Raw genomic sequence first — 20,572 nt, 5'->3', positions numbered from 1 at the left:
CAATCTCAAAAATGACAGAATGATTTCTGTTCATTTCCATGGCAAACCATTCAATATCACAGTTATCCAAGTCTACGCCCCAACCAGTAATGGTGAAGAAGCTGAAGTTGAATTGTTCTATGAAGACCTACAACACCTTTAGAAGTAAAACCCAAAAAAGTTGTCCTTTTCATTAAAGGGGACTGGAATGAAAAAGTAGGAAGTCAAGAAACACCTGGAGTAACAGGCAAATTTGGCCTTGGAATATAGAATAAAGCAGGGCAAAGGCTAATAGAGTTTTACCAATAGAATGCACTGGTCATAGCAAACACCCTCTTCCAACAACACAAGAAATGACTACACATGGACATCACCAGATGGTCAACACCGAAATCAGATTGATTATATTCTTTGCAGCCAAAGATGGAGAAGCTCTATACAGTCAGCAAAAACAAGACCGGGAGCTGACTGTGGCTCAGATCATGAACTTCTTATTGCCAAATTCAGACTTAAATTGAAGAAAGTGGGGAAAACCACTAGAGCATTCAGGTATGACCTAAATCAAATCCTTTACTATTATACAGTGGAAGTGAGAAATAGATTTAAAGGACTAGATCTGATAGAGTGCCTGATGAACTATGGATGGAGATTCACAACATTGTACAGGAGACAAGGATCAAGACCATCACCATGGAAAAGAAATGCAAAAAAGCAAAACGGCTGTCTGGGGAGGCTTTACAAATAGCTGTGAAAAGAAGAGAAGCCAAAAGCAAAGGAGAAAAGGAAAGATGCAAGCATTTGAATGCAGAGTTCCAAAGAATAGTAAGGAGAGATAAAAAAGCCTTCCATAGCAATCAATGAAAAGAAATAGAGGAAAACAACAGAATGGGAAAGACTAGAGATCTCTTCAAGAAAATTAGAGATACCAAGGGAATATTTCATGCAAAGATGGGCTTGATAAAGGACAGAAATGGTATGGGCCTAACAGAAGCAGAAGGTATTAAGAAGAGGTGGCAAGAATACACAGAAGAACTGTGCAAAAAAGATCTTCATGACCAAGATAATCACGATGGTGTGATTACTCACCTAGAGCCAGACATCTTGGAATGTGAAGTCAAGTGGACCTTAGAAAACATCACTAGGAACAAAGCTAGAGGAAGTGATGGAATTCCAGTTGAGCTATTTCAAATCCTGATGATGCTGTGAAAGTGCTGCACTCAATATGCCAGCAAATTTGGACAACTCAGCGGTGGCCACGGGACTGGAAAAGGTCAGTTTTCATTCCAATCCCAAAGAAAGGCAATGCCAAATAAATGCTCAAACTGCCACACAATTGCACTCATCTCACATGCTAGAAATGTAATGCTCAAAATTCTCCCAGCCAGGCTTCAGCAGTACATGAATCGTGAACTTCCAGATGTTCAAGCTGGTTTTAGAAAAGGCAGAGGAACCAGAGATCAAATTGCCAACATCTGCTGGATCATCAAAAAGGCAAGAGAGTTCCAGAAAAACATCTATTTCTGCTTTATTGACTATGCCAAAGCCTTTGACTGTGTGGATCACAATAAACTGTGGAAAATTCTGAAAGAGATGTGAATACCAGACCACCTAACCTGCCTCTTGAGAAACCTGTATGCAGGTCAGGAAGCAACAGTTCGAACTGGACATGGAACAATAGACTGGTTCCAAACAGGAAAAGGAGTACGTCAAGACTGTATATTGTCACCCTGCTTATTTAACTTATATGCAGAGTACATCATGAGAAACGCTGGGCTAGAAGAAGCACAAGCTGGAATCAAGATTGCTGGGAGAAATATCAATCACCTCAGATATGCAGATGACACCACCCTTATGGCAGAAAATGAAGAGGAACTAAAGAGCCTCTTGATGAAAGTGAAAGAGGAGAGTGAAAAAGTTGGCTTAAAGCTCAACATTCAGAAAACGAAGACCATAGCATCTGATCCCATCACTTCATGGCAAATAGATGGGGAAACAGTGGAAACAGTGTCAGACTTTATTTTGGGGGGGCTCCAAAATCACTGCAGATGGTGATTGCAGCCATGAAATTAAAAGACACTTACTCCTTGGAAGAAATGTTATGACCAACCTAGATAGCATATTCAAAAGCAGAAACATTACTTTACCAACAAAGGGCCATCTAGTTAACGCTATGGTTTTTCCAGTAGTCATGTGTGGATGTGACAATTGGACTATGAAGAAAGCTGAACGTGAATGTGAAGTTGCTCAGTCATGTCCGACTCTTTGCGACCCCCTGGACTGTAGCCTACCAGGCTCCTCTGTTCATGGGATTTTCCAGGCAATATTACTGGAGTGAATTGCCATTTCCTTCTCCAAGGAATCTTCCCAACCCAGGGATCGAGCTGAGTGCCAAAGAATTGATGCTTTTGAACTGTGGTGTTGGAGAAGACTCTTGAAAGTCCCTTGGACTGCAAGGAGATCTAACCAGTTCATCCAAAAAGCAATAAGTCCTGAATATCCATTGGAAGGATTGATGCTAAAGCTGAAACTCCAATACTTTGGTGACCTGTTGTGAAGAACTGACTCATTGGAAAAGACCCTGATGCTGGGAGGGATTGGGGGCAGGAGAAGAAGGGGATGACAGAGGATGAGATGGCTGGATGGCAACACCAACTCAATGGACATGGGTATGGGTGGACTCGGGAGTTGGTGATGGACAGGGAGGCCTGGTGTGCTGTGATTCATGGGGTCGCAAAGAGTTGGACACGACTGAGCGACTGAACTGAACCGAACTGATGAGTCAAAATTAATTAAGAAACTACTGTATTCACTGAAGTGTGAAGTGCACAGGGATATGACTAAAAGGTCAGAAATAACCCTTTACACATTAATTACAACTAATTACCAATAATTTATTAATTACAAGTTTTTCAATAAGTTGAACAATAAGTTATTCTTATTAATTATATTATAATTAATATTACCAATACCTTATTAATAGCATTTTCACCTTTACTAGGCCAGAAAAGGACCTTATATATTGACTAATTTTTTTAGCCAAAAGTAAATTGGGAAAAAAATGTATTTGCACCTTAATTAGGTAGTTTAGTTTGGGAATTTCAATAGATGTTCAGGAAGTGTTTTTATTTTCCTCCAAAGGTTGCTAAGCTTAAAAAATATTAGCTGAAAATCTGGTTACATGCTATCCTAGCGATAATGTCTTATTTGCTTTTCTCTCCTTAATACTCACAAATCACAGTTTATGATAATAATTCAAATTTTGCCACATGCACAGCACTGACATTGTGGAAGTGAGTCATGAAAGAAAGGTTACATGATCACAGAAAAGTGAGGAAAAGTTTCAGGAAGCACTCAAAAAAGAAGGAATTCACATGGCAATTGGATTTTGAGATGGATCTCACAGGATAAGAAGGAGTTAGAAATACTTCCATTTTGAATTATTTCCTGAGTCATGTAGTTAACAGCAGGAACAAAGGAGCAAATGAGCAAAGGAAAAGAGGAACACAGCAAGGGCTCTGCGCAATCCCAAGCAGGTAATCAGAGTTCACTGTGATTTGTTTGTAATCTGTTATGTAATCATATGTACTCAGAGAGGAAACAAGCTTGCATATCAAGCTCATATTTCCATTATTCATTAACACAGAGATGTTAAACATTTACTATCACCCTTACATCAGTGAACATTGGAACTGGACCCTCTTACAACGGAGAAAGGGAGAGACTCTTGCATTCTCTCATACTCCTGAATGGGGAAATACTGAAATCCTCTATTTTCAGATTAAACCAGCCACTGGGGTTGGTTCACAAATATTTACAGATATTAGAATCTGCAAGATTATGGTGGTTTCTGGAGAATTTACCTGAAAATTGTGTTTAGAAAAATGTTGTAAGAAGGCATTAGATATTTATGAGATTAGGTTCAGGCTTCAGGAAGTACATGAAATGTTTAAAATGTTATGTATGGGTGAAATAAATCATTTATAGTGAAAATACTTTTGAAAAGCTTGGAGTCTCATAAAAACTTCGTTAGAAATACTTAATCATTTTAAAACAAGAGTCACACCATAATTCAATACAAGGTGCAACACTTCTAAAGTCTTGGGAATAAGCCTTAATGGAGAAGGCTGAAAAGATGCAGAGGAAGCAATGGAGAGAAGAGTCAAGAAAGCTCAGTTCAGTTCAGTTCAGTTGCTCAGTCATGTCTGACCCTTTGTGAACCCATGGACACGAGCACACTAGGCCTCCCTGTCCATCACCAACTCCTGGAGTTCACTCAAACTCATGTCCATCGAGTCTGTGATGCCATCACCATCTCATCCTCTGTTTTCCGCTTCTTCTCCTGTCTTCAATCTTTCCCAGCATCAGGGTCTTTTCTAATGTGTCAGTTCTTTGCATCAGGTGGCCAAAGTATTGGAGTTTCAGCTTCAGCATCAGTCCTTCCAATGAATATTCAGGACTGATTTTCTTTAGGATGGGCTGGTTGGATCTCCTTGCAATCCAAGGGGCTCTCAAGAGTCTTCTCCACCACCACAATTCAAAAGCATCAATTCTTTGGCCCTCAGCTTTCTTTATAGTCCAACTCTCACATCCCTACATGACTACTGGAAAAACAATAGCCTTGACTAGACAGACCTTTATTGGCAAAGTAATGTCTCTGTTTTTTAATATGCTATCTAGCTTGGTCATAGCTTTTCTTCCAAGGAGCAAGCATCTTTTAATTTCATGGCTGCAGTCACCATTTGCAGTGATTTTGGAGCCCAGAAAAATGTCTCCCACTGTTTCCATTGTTTCCCCATCTATTTGCCATAAAGTGATAGGACCAGATGCCATGATCTTAGTTTTCTGAATGTTGAATTTTAAGCCAGCTTTTTCACTCTCCTCTTTGACTTTCATCAAGAGGCTCTTTAGTTCTTCACTTTCTGCCGTAAGTGTGGTGTCTTCTGCATATCTGAGGTTACTGATATTTCTCCTGGCAACCTTGATTCCAGCTTGTGCTTCCTCCATTCCAGCAGTTCTCATGATGTACTTTGCATATAAGTTAAGTAATCAGGGTGACAATATACAGCCTTGACATACTTCTTTCCCAATTTCGAACCAGTCTGTTGTTCCATGTCTGGTTCTAACTGTTGCTTCTTGACCCACATACAGATTTCTCAGGAGGCAGGTCAGTGGTCTGGTATTCCCATCTCTTTAACAGTTTTCCATTGTTTATTGTGATCCACAAAGTCAAGGGAGGGAGATCTTAAAAGTGGGAACTAGTGAGGGAGGATTCAAAAGGATCCTTGTAGTAAATATCTGAATGTATCTCTTAGCCTTTAAATCATTTATTTGATATGTAGTCATTTATGCAACAAAACATTGGAAAAGGAAGGTGTTCTTTTCAAGCCCCTAACTCCATGATTTTTAAGTGCAGTACTTTATTCTTCAGTGAGATTATGCTTACGTTTTCTTCTCTATCTCTGTTAGCACCTCTCTCCCATTTCTGGAAGACAGAAACATGGCAAAGGAGCCTAGAAAATCCAGAGCAAGAAAACAGCTGTGTGCATAGTTGCTCATCGCTCAGTCATGTTCAACTCTTTGCGACCCCATGGACTGTAGCCCACCAGGCGCCTCTGTCCATGGAATGTTTCAGGCAAGAATACTGGAGGGGGTTGCCAGTTCCTCCACCAGCGGATCTTAACTGAACATCAGCTTTGTTCTCACTTCTGTTTTGTATGCTTACTTTTCAGGTTTTTTTTTTTTTTAATTTCTCAGCAAATCTACAGGTAGATAGTCCCACTGTGTACATTAAAAATTGAGGCTCTGATAATAAAATTATTTGCTTGAAACTTCAAATATAGTCAGAATTTGACTAAGAATTCAAATTAAACTTTGTCTAAGTCTCTAGAGACTTTAAACCTCCATTACTTTACCACTGTTACTAACGAAATCCTTTTTGCAAAGTTGTCTTTCTCTTAATGTAACTGAAGGTTGTACTCTGAGTAATTTCTAGCTGCACATATATCTAATTTTAACCTTTTACAAATGCCTACCTAGTTTTTCAAACAACAGTATCTATTTAAAAGTCTGTGATTTGAGGATACCACCTTTATTGTAATCTAAATTTCTATGCGTATTGATAAATTGAGACTATTTCTGGCTGTTCTGTTCTATTCCTTTGGTCTGTCTATTTGTGTGCCATTACCAAGTACTGTTTTACCTGGAGGATTTTGAGGTATATTTTAATAATTAGTAGGTTCAGTACTTCCTCATAACTATACTTTTACAGTCATATTGACTGTATATACATTTTATGTGCTGTTTCCTGTATGAACTTCAGTGTCAACTTATCTTGATCCATCTGTCATTGGATTTCTATTGGTATCACTCCAAATTTATAAATTAACTTAATAAAAGGTCCTAACAAAAACCAGAAGATAGCTTTATATTTTTGAAGCCTATTTTTTTGTGTTTCAGGAAATTTTTACACTTTTTCCATTAGAATTCTACAAGTAAAATTCTAACTTTAGAATACACAGACACACATACACACATTTACCTACACACACATAAGTGTTTATATGTACCTTATGGAGTTAAGGAAATATCTATACCTTTTTACTTTTTTCAAGAGTTCTATATATTCAATTTTTGTAAATGTTTCAGGTACATTTGGAAGGAAGGTATATTTTATATTATCAGTGTATAGTGGTCAATTTGTGTCCAGAATATCTACCACATTGACTATATCCTTTAGATCATCTGTAATATAGTCTATTTTTTGTCCAAACTTCCTGTTTTATATTCAGAGTGACCTGTTAAGCCACTTTTTGTGAACACATTACTATGTATTTCTTCTTTCATTTCCTAGAATTTTTATATTATATAGTCATTGTTCTTCCTAGATGAATTCAGAATTATTTAATCTTCATGGTAGCATTTGGCTTTTATCATTATAAAATGTCTTTTTTTATCATTTAATTCTCATAGGTACATAGTATCAGGATTTCAACCATTGCTTTCTTTTTGCTTCCTTTTACCTTATAAATCTTATTTCATCTCTTTGTTTTTCGCTTTCTGTTGCTTTCCTGAGCATCATTAACTTCTGCTTTATTTGAATCTTTTTTGGTGTGCATTTCTTTTCATGACTATATGAAAATATCTAATTTAATTTGTGGGACATATATAGTCTTCTTTAGCCTTATGGTTGTTTCCTTTTTTAGGTGGATGACTTTTTGTAGGTAAAAATATTATATTCACATTCTTGAATTTTTAAAGTTGTTTATATAGATGAAATCTGTTTTTTCTACTCCTATTTATCTAATAGAACTTCCCAAGTGGCAACAGTTGTAAAGAATCTGCCTGCCAATGCAGGAGACTCAAGAGATGCAGGCTGGATTCCTAAATGGGGAAGATCCCTTGGAATAGGGAATTGGCTACCCGCCTCAGCATTCTTGCCTAGAAAATTTCATGGACTGAGGAGTCTGGCGGGCTACTATTCTTGGGCTTGCAAAGAGTAGGGCAATGCTGAGAGCCTGAGCACAAGTTCATTTATTTAATGGTTAAGGTTCCTAGTTAGAGAGCTCCCTCTTCTGTCAGTTCTGCCCTATTCTTGACAGTTTCCTTCATGGATGGTATATTGTGATAGAAGTAGGGAGGGCAAAGGGATGTCTTTTTTGTCTTTCATTTCCTCAGTATTCTTAAATCCTCCAAATTAAATCTTTGCTTTTGTACTCACAGCTCTAAGGAATATCACCCTATGTGTATTACCTGTTTCTCAGATAATAGGGGAAAAAAATACTAAGGAAAAAAATGCTTTCCTAAATTTCTCACTTCTTGTCTTCCATTTCAAACCCTTTTCCAGTTTTATAAACTACCGAGTCTCAACCTTTGTTAAGTATTTTGGAACTTATTGTTGCAGGTTTATCTTGATAGGTTCATTGTGTCTATACTTCAGCTATGTTCTCTATTTTCACTTTTTCATAGACAATTTTAAGGACTAATTTCCCTAACCAGCACCATAAGCATTCGGTGGTAGACTGGAGCAAGAACTCTGTCAATATTGTTGTATTTCTACTTACAGATAATTTGTTGGTTGTGGTGCTCTGTCCCTGAAGATGATGAAAGAACATGGATCTTTTATCATTTTATTTGTTTCCTTTATTGCTTTTACAAATTAGGGGGAAGTTTGAGGGATTTTTGGAATCAAGCAACCATCTTTGCTATATAAAACTGAAGATTTTGTAGTATTTATTAAAGTACTCTTTCTTTCAGATCTTTACTTCAAATCTATTCCACACTCGTAACCTCTAAAAGCCTGTATGGAAGACTCATAAGTTCTCAGTGAATGAGCATTCTAACATGATAACCTGAGGTGGCTATGTTCTCCATGTATGCATTTGCTTTCTTCTAGCCTCACTGTGTTATTTTTTAGTGTTTTAACAAACAAAAGGAGCTTATAATGGCTGGAAAAAATGCAAGTCTAACCATTTTATTGTGCTCAATAAAGTAAAAACATATAGAGGAAGATTGTCACATTGGGTTTTACAATGCAGGTTTTATAATAGGTAGTACAAACTGATATTAATAAGATACAATTGATTTTTTTAATTTTAATTTATTTTACTTTACAATACTGTATTGTTTTGCCATACAACTGATTTTATACAGCAAAATTTGTAAGTACATTTACAACTGGTAAGATGCAACCAGGAAAAGGATAAAGTGAAGTGCAGAGTAGCACTGATGTCCACATAGTCTCCTTTTACACTTTTTTTAAAATTTAAATTTATTTACTTTATTAGCGGCTAATTACTTTACAATATTGTATTGTTTTTGCCAAACATCAAAGCCAAAAAGAAAAATACCAATACAGTATACTAATGCATATATATGGAATTTAGAAAGATGGTAACGATAACCCTTTTACACTTTTTGACAGGGGTTGGTGAACATTTGTCCAACCATTTGTCTTTGAAAATAAAGTGCTTTTGTAATGCAGTCAAATTATTAATTTATGTATTATAAATATCTTCTTTTGCACTACAAATCACAGAGTTGAGAAGTTTCAACAGAGACTAACTTACAATGTTGAAAATATTTACATCCATCTCTTTAGGGAAAGTTTTCCAACCCCTACACTAGGATAAAAGATGTTTCAAAAGTTCCAAAATTATGGAAATGAAAAAGTTGGTTTAAATGTTCCAAAGATTTCCAGGTTTAGATAATCGAAACAAATTAAAGGCTCCAATGAGAATACTCATGTAAAGCTTTTAATAAAGGCAGTGATTACGAGACAACAGGAGAAAGATAATTCAAAGAAACATCCAGAAACAAGCTACCCAATGTTCTTATTTGTCTGAAGGTATGATTCATCATCTCTCTGGATGAAACTGCTACTATTTGTGCTGATGGATGTGTGTGGAAACTTGGTTACAGGACAGCTCAGGCAGTTTTCTGCTGAGACTGTCCACATGGTGAAGATTAAATATCTAACTCATTACTTCAAGCTTACGTTATCAATAAACAAATTGGTCATACATTCCACTCAGGAATTCTGAGCTTTAAAAATTTCATCATTAGTCATGAGTTAATTAGTTACTTGGTTGGATAACTAATTGCTCTTATCATGGCAAACAGCCAAAAAACAATTCTCAAGTCTGTCTGGAGGTAAACAAAGAGTCCAGCTATAAAATAACTCTATTTTCATTAAGCAGATTTAGATGTCACTTCCACGGCAGCTCAGTGGTAAAGAATTGATCTGCCAATATCTTCTGCTTCTGTTAGGTCCATTCCATTTCTGTCCTTTATTGAGCCCATCTAAGCACAAAATGGTCCCTTAGTATCTCTAATTTTCTTGAAGCAATCTCTAATCTTTCCCATTATATTGTTTTGCTCTATTTCTTTGCACTGATCACTGAAGAAGATTTTCTTATCTCTCCATTCTTTGAAACTCTGCATTCTTTGAAAACTCTACATTCAAATAGGTATATTTTCCATTTTCTCCTTTGCCTTTAGCTTTTCTTTTTTCCACAGAAAAGAGGCTCTTTGTAAGGCCTCCTCAGACAGCCATTTTGCTTTTTTGCATTTCTATTTCTTGTGGATGGTCTTGATCACTGCCTCCTGTACAATATCACGAACCTCCATCCATAGTTCTTCAGGTACTCTGTCTATCAGATCTAATCCCTTAAATCTATTTCTAACTTCTACTGTATAATTGTAAGGGATTTGATTTAGGTCATGCCTGAATGATCTAGTGGTTTTCCCTACTTTTTTCAATTTAAGTCTGAATTTTGCAATAAGGAGTTCATTATCTGAATCTCAATTAGCTCCCAGTCTGAAATGATATGGGAACTGAAATGATATGGGATATAGGAGCTGATGATATGGATATGATGTGGAAGCTGAAGAAAACCTCTGAGCTATCTTTAGAAGGCAACAGGAGTTTTCCTTCCTCAGTGAAGACAACTTTGAAATAGATTATTCTCTGAAATTAGATATAATCTGTAACACTTAACACCTTCTGTTTCCTCATTGCTCTTGTGATATTGTAATAAATATTCATGAGTTCTCAGTAAAAAAAAAAGATTGAACTATATAAAATTCATAGAGTGATGATGTTAGAATAGCAGATTCAACCTATGCTTGAATGTGGCTACAAGAACACAGTTGATATTCATCCTTGACAAAAATTATGAAAATAGAATTTTCATAATTTTGCTTATTTCCTGCACAGAAAATAAACATAGATCTTTACATATCCTATGTAGAAATATATTTCCTACATTTTTTCTCCTTAGGAAAAACAAACAAACAAAATACTCAGAGGAAATTTTTTGTGTGGGAAGAGGACAGATTGATTGGACAATTGGAACAGAAAATTGTTTTCTGAATAAGCTTGTCTATACTGCTCTTTATAAATGCAATTTTAAAATTATATTGTTACAAAAATGACACAGACAACAAAGGTAAAACATTTTAAATATGTAGAAGGTGCAATGCATGTCCAAGTTAAATACGTGAAAGATATTACAGCTATCCTGTGTTTTTCAGAGTATAACCTAAGTGCATTTTTCCTAAATCAATCTTCATACAAGAACAAAGATTTCAAGTTGTATTACTAATATATTTGTATTTTTGAGAAATAAAACATGAGAAGTTCTTATTTCTTCCTGACTCTTTGTATTTTGAAAATCAACCTTGAGCTCTTAATTATAATCATTTAATTGAAACACAAAAGAAGAGAACAAATAGAGATGTCAGTACAAATTTCTTTAGATATATATGTAACAGTTTTTTTAAAAAGAGAGAATTGAGTTTTGATATTTCTGAGGTCGGAAAAAATCTATTCAGGTCACAAGCATCACAATTCATCATGTACCCTTCCTTTCACTGACCCACTCAGAAACCCCTCAATAAAAAAGCTTGCTCCCTGTCCTCTTAAATACTAAATGTCCAGTATTTTATCACATGCCATTTAGGAAAAGATTTGGAGGATTGATTAGAAATTGAAATCTTAAATGCACATGTAAGAGTGGCTTTTTTTACTGTCAGATAAGCATAAGGCAAGAAAGATACTTGAAAAAACAAAAAAATAAGACTGTATATTCATGTGATCAGAGCTTGGGTTCCCCTTCCCACTGGAAAATGTGAAGGCAATCTTATAAGATCACATACTTGGATATAACTTTCCAATTGTTCTGCAGAACTTGGTAGCATCAAGATAAGACACACAAATGTGTTATTTAACCCTTGTGATACATATGAAGAAATTATTATAAGGTACTTTCAGGTCTAAATTAAAACATACAGATGAATAGATATCCACCAAAAACTTAAAACAAACACTAAAATTATTTTTACTTTCAGAGGAAAAAAGATGAGGATGGGACTTTTCAGTTTAGCACACCATACAAAGAACTAATAAGATGTTAATATATATTGTTTGGCCTGAATTAAGTTTTATTTAAATTTTAGCAGATAGAATTTCCAAAAATAGATGCATAAATTGTTAAATCCATACCATATACATTGAACATTCATTAAATTATTTATCTTGACTCTATAATTTCAGGTGTAGGTACACAAATTTTATCAATTTTAAAACACATGGCAAAATTTTAAATTGTAACTATATATGTTGATGAATTAGACATACTGTCTTAGTTATTCTTATGTTGTATACCTAAAACTAACATAACGTTATATAACAATTCCATAAGTAAGTAAAGTCACTCAGTCATGTCCGACTCTTTGTGACCCCATGAACTGCAGCCCACCAGGCTCCTCTGTCCATGGGATTCTCCAAGCAAGAATACTGGAGTGGGTTGCCATTTCCTTCTCCAGGGGATCTTCCTGACCCAGGGATTGAACCCAGGTCTCCTGCATTGGAGGCAGACGCTTTAACCTCTGAGCCACCAGTGATACAATATTTAAATATATATTTTCAAATACATGAAAATTATATGATTGATAAAGCACAATTTGGAACATTTTAAAGATCCCAGAAGTAGGTAATACAATTTGTAACCATTCTAAGAAATACTGAATCTCCATTGCACAACACTTCTGCCCCAAGAAACATCTAAATAAGCTGTTGTTTACAGATATAACGAGACTTCGTTTTACAGTGTCCATCCAAAATGGTTCCTGTTGGGATATACATTATGCAGTTCTTTGGATTTACAGATTTAGGGAAAGGAAATCTGCAATGAAGAAGAAAATTTTAATACAAAAGAACAAGAAATGAAAACGTTCAAGGATGCTGTTCTGGCTAAATGACAGAATTAGGGCACATTTAAAAGCATTTGCATGAGATACTACATCTTGAGTCATTATCTTCTCCATTCAAGTCATTTTTCACAATCTCAGAGTACAATGTTACCAAAACACAGTATGCTCAATAATCAATAGCATTGAGGTTGGGTTGGTTTTTTTTGTTTTGTTGTTGTTTTTAATGATTTTGATATGTGTTATTCTTTGTTTCTGTGTTATTTAAAGATGCATTAACTAAGTCTAGTCCAGGAAAAAATCAGATTATAAAATTTCTCAATGCATGATGCTGTTAAATCTCATATTTAAGAATGAAAATGAGATTTGAAGCTTATAAATATATAGGAAATAAACCCAGAATATTTGAAACATGGGCCAATGCTGAGAATATCAGTCTCCACCAGAATAAGAAAAATAATGGACATACTGTTTTCTCTGGACTGTTTTCATACATGTGACCATCTGTACATATGCATACATATCTAAGTGCTTGTACCAAGGCAGGAAACAAAATCGTATGTCAAAAGCTCTTGAGCAAACATTTGGATGTTGTAGATGCAGTTAAAAATTTTATTATGCTGTATCTATTCTCTTTTTTATAGTTTCATGCCCAAAATAGGATATCTTAGTGATAATGGTCCTGGATATTCAACTCTCTGATCAGATCCAAGGATAAACTCAAAAAGAAGAGGAAAAAAGGTTTTGGTACCAGAAACTTACAGATCTCGGGAGAGAGTAGAATTGTCCTCCCACAACCAGTCATGATGTTCTTCATTGTAAGAAAGCCCAATCCAGTAAAAATTGGTACTGAACTTCAAAAAATCCTGCATGGAAATAGAGACCAACATATTAATCTATTTGAATCTACTCTAGGAATCATGTATGTTTAAGGCAGCCAGTGTTCAAGCGTCAGTTTTTCAATTATACACACTAAAATCATTTTTAACTTCTAATGTGGGAAAAAGAGTCAGTCACATGCTTATTATTTCTCATTCATCAAGCCCATTCATTTATGGAGGAAAAAAAAAAAACCTGACAAAAATCTCACTTCTTGAAGGAATGAAAGATGTCATAAAGGCTGTGAGAGTTTTCATGGAACACTTCCTTCAGATGGGATCAATAATCAAATCTGATCCCAAATCAACTGCCTCTGGAGGGGTAAATCTTTACCACAGTTTCTCCAGGAAGCTACAGAACTTTTTATTAAGAGTTGGATTATTATTTTATAATATTCTACATATTCATTTCACATTACACCCGAGTGATAGCAAATGTATAATTACGAAATCAGTTATAAATTCACTTAAAGAACTAAAAGTTTAAAGTTGTTGGAATAAAAATAATGACCTATTATTTATTCTTCGACTACTCTCTAAACAGTTTCTTATACTTTATCTGTCAGCACTCCTATAATATAAACTTTAGAGAAAGTTTGGCTCAAATTTTTGATGGTTTCAAAGTATAGGAAATTAGTTCAAATATAATCATCCATTTACTATCTGATTAAAGACTTGAATCAAAGTATAGATGATATATTTTTCTGGGTCAAATAAAATGTAGAAAATACGAATTAAATACTTACCAGTTCATTTCTGGTCTGTATCTGAAGTAGACTGGAATTATGAGAAACACAAAAATCCCTACTGTCTTTCCGTGTTTTTAATTCATTAGAAACAAAATAACAGTTGTGTTGGTAGCCAATCCACTTTTCTTGGCAAGAAAGGCACCCAGATTCTAAGAGAAAAAATAAAATATGACTTGATGACATTGGAGACCCAGTTTCTTTTCAGTGCTACTTTCTCATTCAAAAAGCATTTGTTATTTATTAATTGTATCTACAAATATTCTTTACGAATTTACTGCATACACTACACATCAGCAGATATTTATCTGAACAACCCAGACATGACTCTTCTTCTTCATGGAGATTATATTCTAGAGATAGAGAATTGCATACTTTTTAGTCTTTATGAACTATTTTTAATGCTCATCTGGGTAAGTATACACAAGAAATTCACTGTGTTCAAATACAGTATAGCAGATGTGAGGTGATTAGAAGAACCTTTTTCAAGGCAGTGATCCAAAGTTGATTTTTTCTATGTAATTAAAAATAAACTAGATGAAAGAAGTATTAAAAGGAAGAAAGAATTATAGCATATTTAAAATTCTGCATATTTTATTTTCAAAATGATAAATAAAATGATTAGCTAGAAGTCTGACCACCCAATATATTAAAGATTGTGTCTTCAGTATCCTCAGTAATAAAAGTTCTATGACATAGCAGGCACTCAAATCTTTGTCAAATGCATAATTTTGAGGGTGTAGAGTAGAGTGATGGTTAACAAGGACTGAGATATGGGGAAAATAGGGAGATGTTGGTCAAAATGTACATGGGAATTTCCTGGTCATCCAGTGGTTAAAACTCAATGCTTTCACTGCTGAGTACCTGGGTCCAATCTGTGATCAGTTCAGTTCAGTTGAGTCACTCAGTCGTGTCCAACTCTTTGTGACCCTATGAATTGCAGCAGTCCAGGCCTCCCTGTCCATCCCCAACTCCCGGAGTTCACTCAAACTCATGTCCATCGAGTTGGTGATGCCATCCAGCCATCTGATCCTCTGTTGTCCCCTTCTCCTCCTGCTCCCAATCCCTCCCAGCATCAGAGTGTTTTCCAATGAGTCAACTCTTCGCATGAGGTGGCCAAAGTGTCGGAGTTTCAGCTTTAGCATCATTCCTTCCAAAGAAATCCCAGGGCGGATCTCCTTTAGAATGGACTGGTTGGATCTCCTTGCAGTCCAAGGGACTCTCAAGAGTCTTCTCCAACACCACAGTTCAAAAGCATCAATTCTTTAGCACTCAGCTTTCTTCACACTCCAACTCTCACATCCATACATGACCACTGGAAAAACCATAGCCTTGACTAGACGGACCTTTGTTGGCAAAGTAATGTCTCTGCTTTTCAATATGCTGTCTAGGCTGGTCATAACTTTCCTTCCAAGGAGTAAGCGTCTTTTAATTTCATGGCTGCAATCACCATCTGCAGTGATTTTGGAGCCCCCCAAAATTAAGTCTGGCACTGTTTCCACTGTTTCCCCAACTGTTTGCCAGGAAGTGATGGGACCAGATGCCATGATCTTAGTTTTCTGAATGTTGAGCTTTAAGCCAACTTTTCACTCTCTTCTTTCTCTTTCATCAGAGGCTCTTTAGTTCTTCTTCACTTTCTGCCATAAGAGTGGTGTCATCTGCATATCTGAGGTGATTGATATTTCTCCTGGCAATCTTGATTCCAGCTTGTGCTTCTTCCAGCCCAGGGTTTCTCATGATGTACTCTGCATAGAAGTTAAATAAGCAGGGTGACAATATACAGCCTTGACGTACTCCTTTTCCTGTTTGGAACCAGTCTGTTGTTCCATGTCCAGTTCTAACTGTTGCTTCCTGACCTGCATATAGGTTTCTCAAGAGGCAGGTCAGGTGGTCTGGTATTCCCATGTCTTGAAGAATTTTCCACAGTTTATTATGATCCACACAGTCAAAGGCTTTGACATAGTCAATAAAGCAGAAATAGATGTTTTTCTGGAACTCTCTTGCTTTTTTGATGATCCAGCAGATATTGGCAATTTGATCTCTGGTTCCTCTGCTTTTTCTGACACCAGCTTGAACATCAGGAAGTTCACGGTTTGTGATAGTGGAACTAAAATCCCAAAAGCTGTGAGGCAAGGTCAAAAACAATTTTTAAAAAATATAAAAGCTTTCAGTTAGAAGATTCCTCTGCTTTTTCTAACACCAGCTTGAACATCAGGAAGTTCATGGTTCATGATAGTGGAACTAAAATCCCAAAAGCTGTGAGGCAAGGTCAAAAACAATTTTTAAAAAAATACAGAAGCTTTCAGCTAGAAGATGAATTCATTCTGGGAATCTACTGCTCACCATTATAACTAGAGCTAACAGTATTTTGGTATAAATACTCGTGAATTGCTACAGGAGTAGTTCTTAAATGTTTTTACCACAAACAGAAATGATAGTTTTGTGACATGATGGAGGTACTAGTTAGTGCTACAGTGGTAATAATATTATAATAATAAGTATATCAAATCAACACATTGCAGACATTAAGCTTACACAATATCATTTGTCAATTGTATCTCAATAAAGCCAGGAAAATGCTCAGGAAAAAAAAAAGATATGAATGAAGTGCTATATGAACAAAAAAGATAGTAAAACAACTTGGAGAGTGTTTGAAGGAAAAAAAAACAACAACAACAGCTAGGTCTTTGAGCTGACTTTCACAGGTTAAATGTTAAGTAGGGTTTAGAATTGCAAAAATCTCTATGCTGCTTTCTGAGTTATAGAAGAAGCAGAGGTAAAGGTAAAGAGACATAAATGTATGGGTTATAAACAAACACAATCAGGTAATTAGGATTGGCTATAATATTTACTTTAATGTTAATATAATGTATATATAATAGATATATAAAAATATAATGTAGTTTTTATTTGCTACTTAAACACGAACACTTACATTGAAAAATTTTTTTCAGGGTAATATTTTCCTTATTATTTAAATATACAAATAATATTTATTTGATGAAATCTAATAAATTCTTATGGGAACAATGAAAGAAGACTATCCTACAACTAGCAGGCAAGTTTTTTTGACTATAATATTCCATCAAGCTTCTCTGTGAGAAAAACAGGAAACTGCTTATTTTACTCTTTATCAACAAGAAAGATTTCCAAAGTAGGAACCCTACCTTCCTGAAGATCTGTGGAGGGTCCAGGCTGAACACTTTGTTTAGTAAGTGCTGTAAGAAATGATTAGAAATTTACTTTATCAGACACTGTTTTATGAAATAACAAAATACTCCACATTAAAAAATCAAATTTTATTGTAAGATAGTTTCATCACATTTTGATCTTTTTATATAGGCTTGACTAGAAAAACTTACGATTTTTTAACAGAACTCCCAAAGCAGCCATCAACAAAAGGCATATTATTCCTAAGACCCCAGAGATCAACCTCCATGCAGTGGTCTGAAAAGCTATAAAGAAAGATAGGATAATGATTTAAAGATCAAATGCAGGAGTTCTTAAAGGCAGAAACCAGTGGGAGAATCCAAAAAGTTCTTTGGTTTAATAACCCAATCATTTTGCCAGTAAACTGTTTGAAAATGAAGACAGTCCATTGAAAACTCTACCCAATACCAACATTTCAATATGATGTACTTTGTTCTTCATTGAGATTATCAGTACTTTTTCTTCTTTATCAGTTCTGTCTCAGTGCAATGTATTTACCATTTATTTTTTAACTTGAAAAGAAGCTTAGAGATCTGTAGTAAAAAGAGACAAACAGGCACTAAGTTCCATTTTATGGACTCAACTCTTTGCAACCCCATGGACTTTGGCTCACTAGTTTCCTCAGTCCATGGAATTATCCAGGTAAGAATACTGGAGTGGGTGCCATTCCCTTCTCCAGGAGATCTTCCCAACCCAGGGATTGAACATGGGTCTCCCTCATTATAGGCAGACTCTTTTACTGTCTGAGCCACCAGGAAAACCCTGATATATTGATAACAAACTTATTTTGGTAATGACAACATAAGCATCGCAAGGTGGAACATGTGTCTCCCATTAGGTAGATAAGAAAACCTAGGGTAATTTTCCTGGTAAATTGATATCTCAATCAGAATTTAGAGCTATCCTGGTCAAAATCCACTCTTTAAATCTGTTGAGAATACTTCACAAAATCATCTCTCAGTGACAGAGTGAAGAATCAGAAAAATGAAATTTAAAAAGTGCTAATATATGAGAAACCTAAAACTGTACACATATTTTCCTTAAGTTTTTTCTTGCCCCAAATTAACCACACTCATGAGATATATTTTTGGTTATTTTTACTTTTTCACGTTATGACTTGGGCTGCACATACCTGCCATGTGAGATGTTGTCTAATGTCGACGCAGATAAGGCACTGTGGATGCTTGTTCAAGGAAAGTGAGGTTAGTCCATGGAGCTAAGCTGGAGGCTACCAAAAACCCAAAAGTTGTGAAGAAATTTTAAAAAAGAAAAACTGTGAATCAAAATGTGCTTGTATCTTCTGCTGATGAGACAAGGATGTGTAGTATGAACAAGAAGCAGTAAAATCGCTATCTTCTAAAACGCTTCTGGAACCGCAATACAGGAAATTCTCACTGAACCTCATAATGCAGACCATTTGACTCACAAAATAAGGTGAGAGGAAAGTTTTTGTTTTTTTTTTAATGTTCAAACATCAAAGTCATCTAAAAAGTTACTTGGAAAATGGAATATATGGGCAAACCAAAGGAAAATTTACTTAGTACAAAAAAATTTTTGCACAGAATTTTCCGTTTTTAATAATGAAAAATGTTTATCATTTACCTTGTGTCAAACATGAAGCACATGGCATATATTAGTTTATTTTTTCCGTGAATGTGACAACAATAAAGATAGATAAATACGCTTATCTTACCAATGAGAAAAGTAAGGTAGAGTAAAACTAGGTCACATGTTTGAAACCCTGGTAGTCTTTCTCTAGAGCACACATGAGATACACTTCAAATTAAGCCTCTCTTTCTCTCTGTCTATATGTTTTGTTAATTTTATTTATTTTTCTTAGTACAGGGTGGTTGGAACTTTCCAGCTCTCATGCTGTACTTCTCATTCTTACCTTATTAACCCAAATATGGAAGGCAAAATAAAAATGGTAGAATCAGAGGGACTTCTTCCCTTGTCTCCTTCTTCTCTCTCCCGCATTTAATTCTCTAACTCGGTGGTAAAAATCCATCCAAGATTGGTTCAGGCCAACAATGTAAATGTCAAGTCACAAATAAGATAACTGAATGCACTCATGCATGTACACACAAAAGATACAGATAGATAGACAGATAGATGGATAGAGTAGAAGATAGATACAGATAGGTAGACATATGTACATGTGTATACATATATGTGTATACTTTATATACGTATGTGTGCTCAGGTGCTCATTCGTATCTAACCCTGTGCGACTCCATGGACTGTAGCCCACCAGACTCCTCTGCCCTGAAATTCTCTAGACAAGAATACTAGAGTGGATTGCCACTTCCTCCTCCAGGGGATCTTCCTGACCCAGGGATTGAACTCATGTCTCAAGCATCTGCTACACTCTAGATGGATTCTTTACTGCTGAGCCACCAGGGAAGTCAGGTGATTAAAGAGGACTTTATATGCATATATGTGTAGATTTTATATACATATAAAATCCTCTAATTTTCTCTGTGCTGTCAGCACTGGTTGATTGATCCCTTTTTGCACAAGGGCGGTTGAATTGTTTTTGTACCAGTTTCCCTACCATTTATCTCCACTTTAAGTGAATGTTATCATTTCCCCCCTCCCACATCCCTCGGAATATTTGTAAATTATGGTAAATCAGCAAGTGTAAATTTTCCCCCCTAGAACTGCTGAAAGTTTTGCTTCTCTCACTTGACAGTCCAGAAGTGCTAAGGAATTCTCACCGGGATGGCCCTAACCAACGAGTCTCAGTATTTGCTCTAATCCAGCCCCTGTGATCTGAATGTGAGGCAGTTTTGAACGTTATATTTTCTCCCGTTCACCGGATTCACTCAATAGTGTTAGCCTCCAGTCTCCTCCTCTAGTATCTGGATTAAGAGAGTGAGCTTTATTGTGTTCTACATTCTCTTTCCTGTATTAACACTCCCTCCTTTCTCCACACACATTCCAAATATGCTTTTCACTCAAACCCCTGTCGGGAGGGGTCTGATGTGGAAATAACCCAAACTGAAGCTCCTCTGAAATGTTAGCTTCACTTATGTGTTTGTTTCTCCTTCC

The 20,572-nt window shown here is 35.8% G+C and overlaps 1 protein-coding gene across 1 annotated transcript; it reads right to left on the bottom strand.

The window, feature by feature from the left end:
• Nucleotides 1-11,496: 11,496 nt before the first annotated feature.
• On the bottom strand, nt 11,497-18,945 carry LOC120858824 (natural killer cells antigen CD94-like). The gene is made up of 6 exons (XM_040235164.1): nt 18,654-18,945; nt 17,674-17,766; nt 17,479-17,529; nt 14,312-14,463; nt 13,450-13,553; nt 11,497-12,662 (listed from the first exon to the last, which is right to left on the bottom strand). Exons 1-6 carry the CDS (start codon nt 18,658-18,660, stop codon nt 12,542-12,544), a joined length of 528 nt encoding a protein of 175 aa, XP_040091098.1. The 5' UTR covers nt 18,661-18,945; the 3' UTR covers nt 11,497-12,541.
• Nucleotides 18,946-20,572: the final 1,627 nt, after the last annotated feature.

This window comes from Oryx dammah, unplaced genomic scaffold (assembly GCF_014754425.2).
Source record: "Oryx dammah isolate SB20612 unplaced genomic scaffold, SCBI_Odam_1.1 HiC_scaffold_29, whole genome shotgun sequence".
Taxonomy (NCBI): domain Eukaryota; kingdom Metazoa; phylum Chordata; class Mammalia; order Artiodactyla; family Bovidae; genus Oryx; species Oryx dammah.
The sequence above is the reverse complement of the archived record's forward strand: the minus strand, read 5'-3'. Positions and strand labels throughout refer to the sequence as shown.

Bases quoted from the DNA above. Each gene is read 5' to 3' on its own strand.
- LOC120858824 (XM_040235164.1), bottom strand. The intron at 17,530-17,673 runs GTAAGTTTTTCT...CATTTCTTACAG, and splicing joins GGGAGTTCTGTTAAAAAATC to CACTTACTAAACAAAGTGTT. The intron at 14,464-17,478 runs GTAGGGTTCCTA...TTTTTCTCTTAG, and splicing joins CTCCACAGATCTTCAGGAAG to AATCTGGGTGCCTTTCTTGC.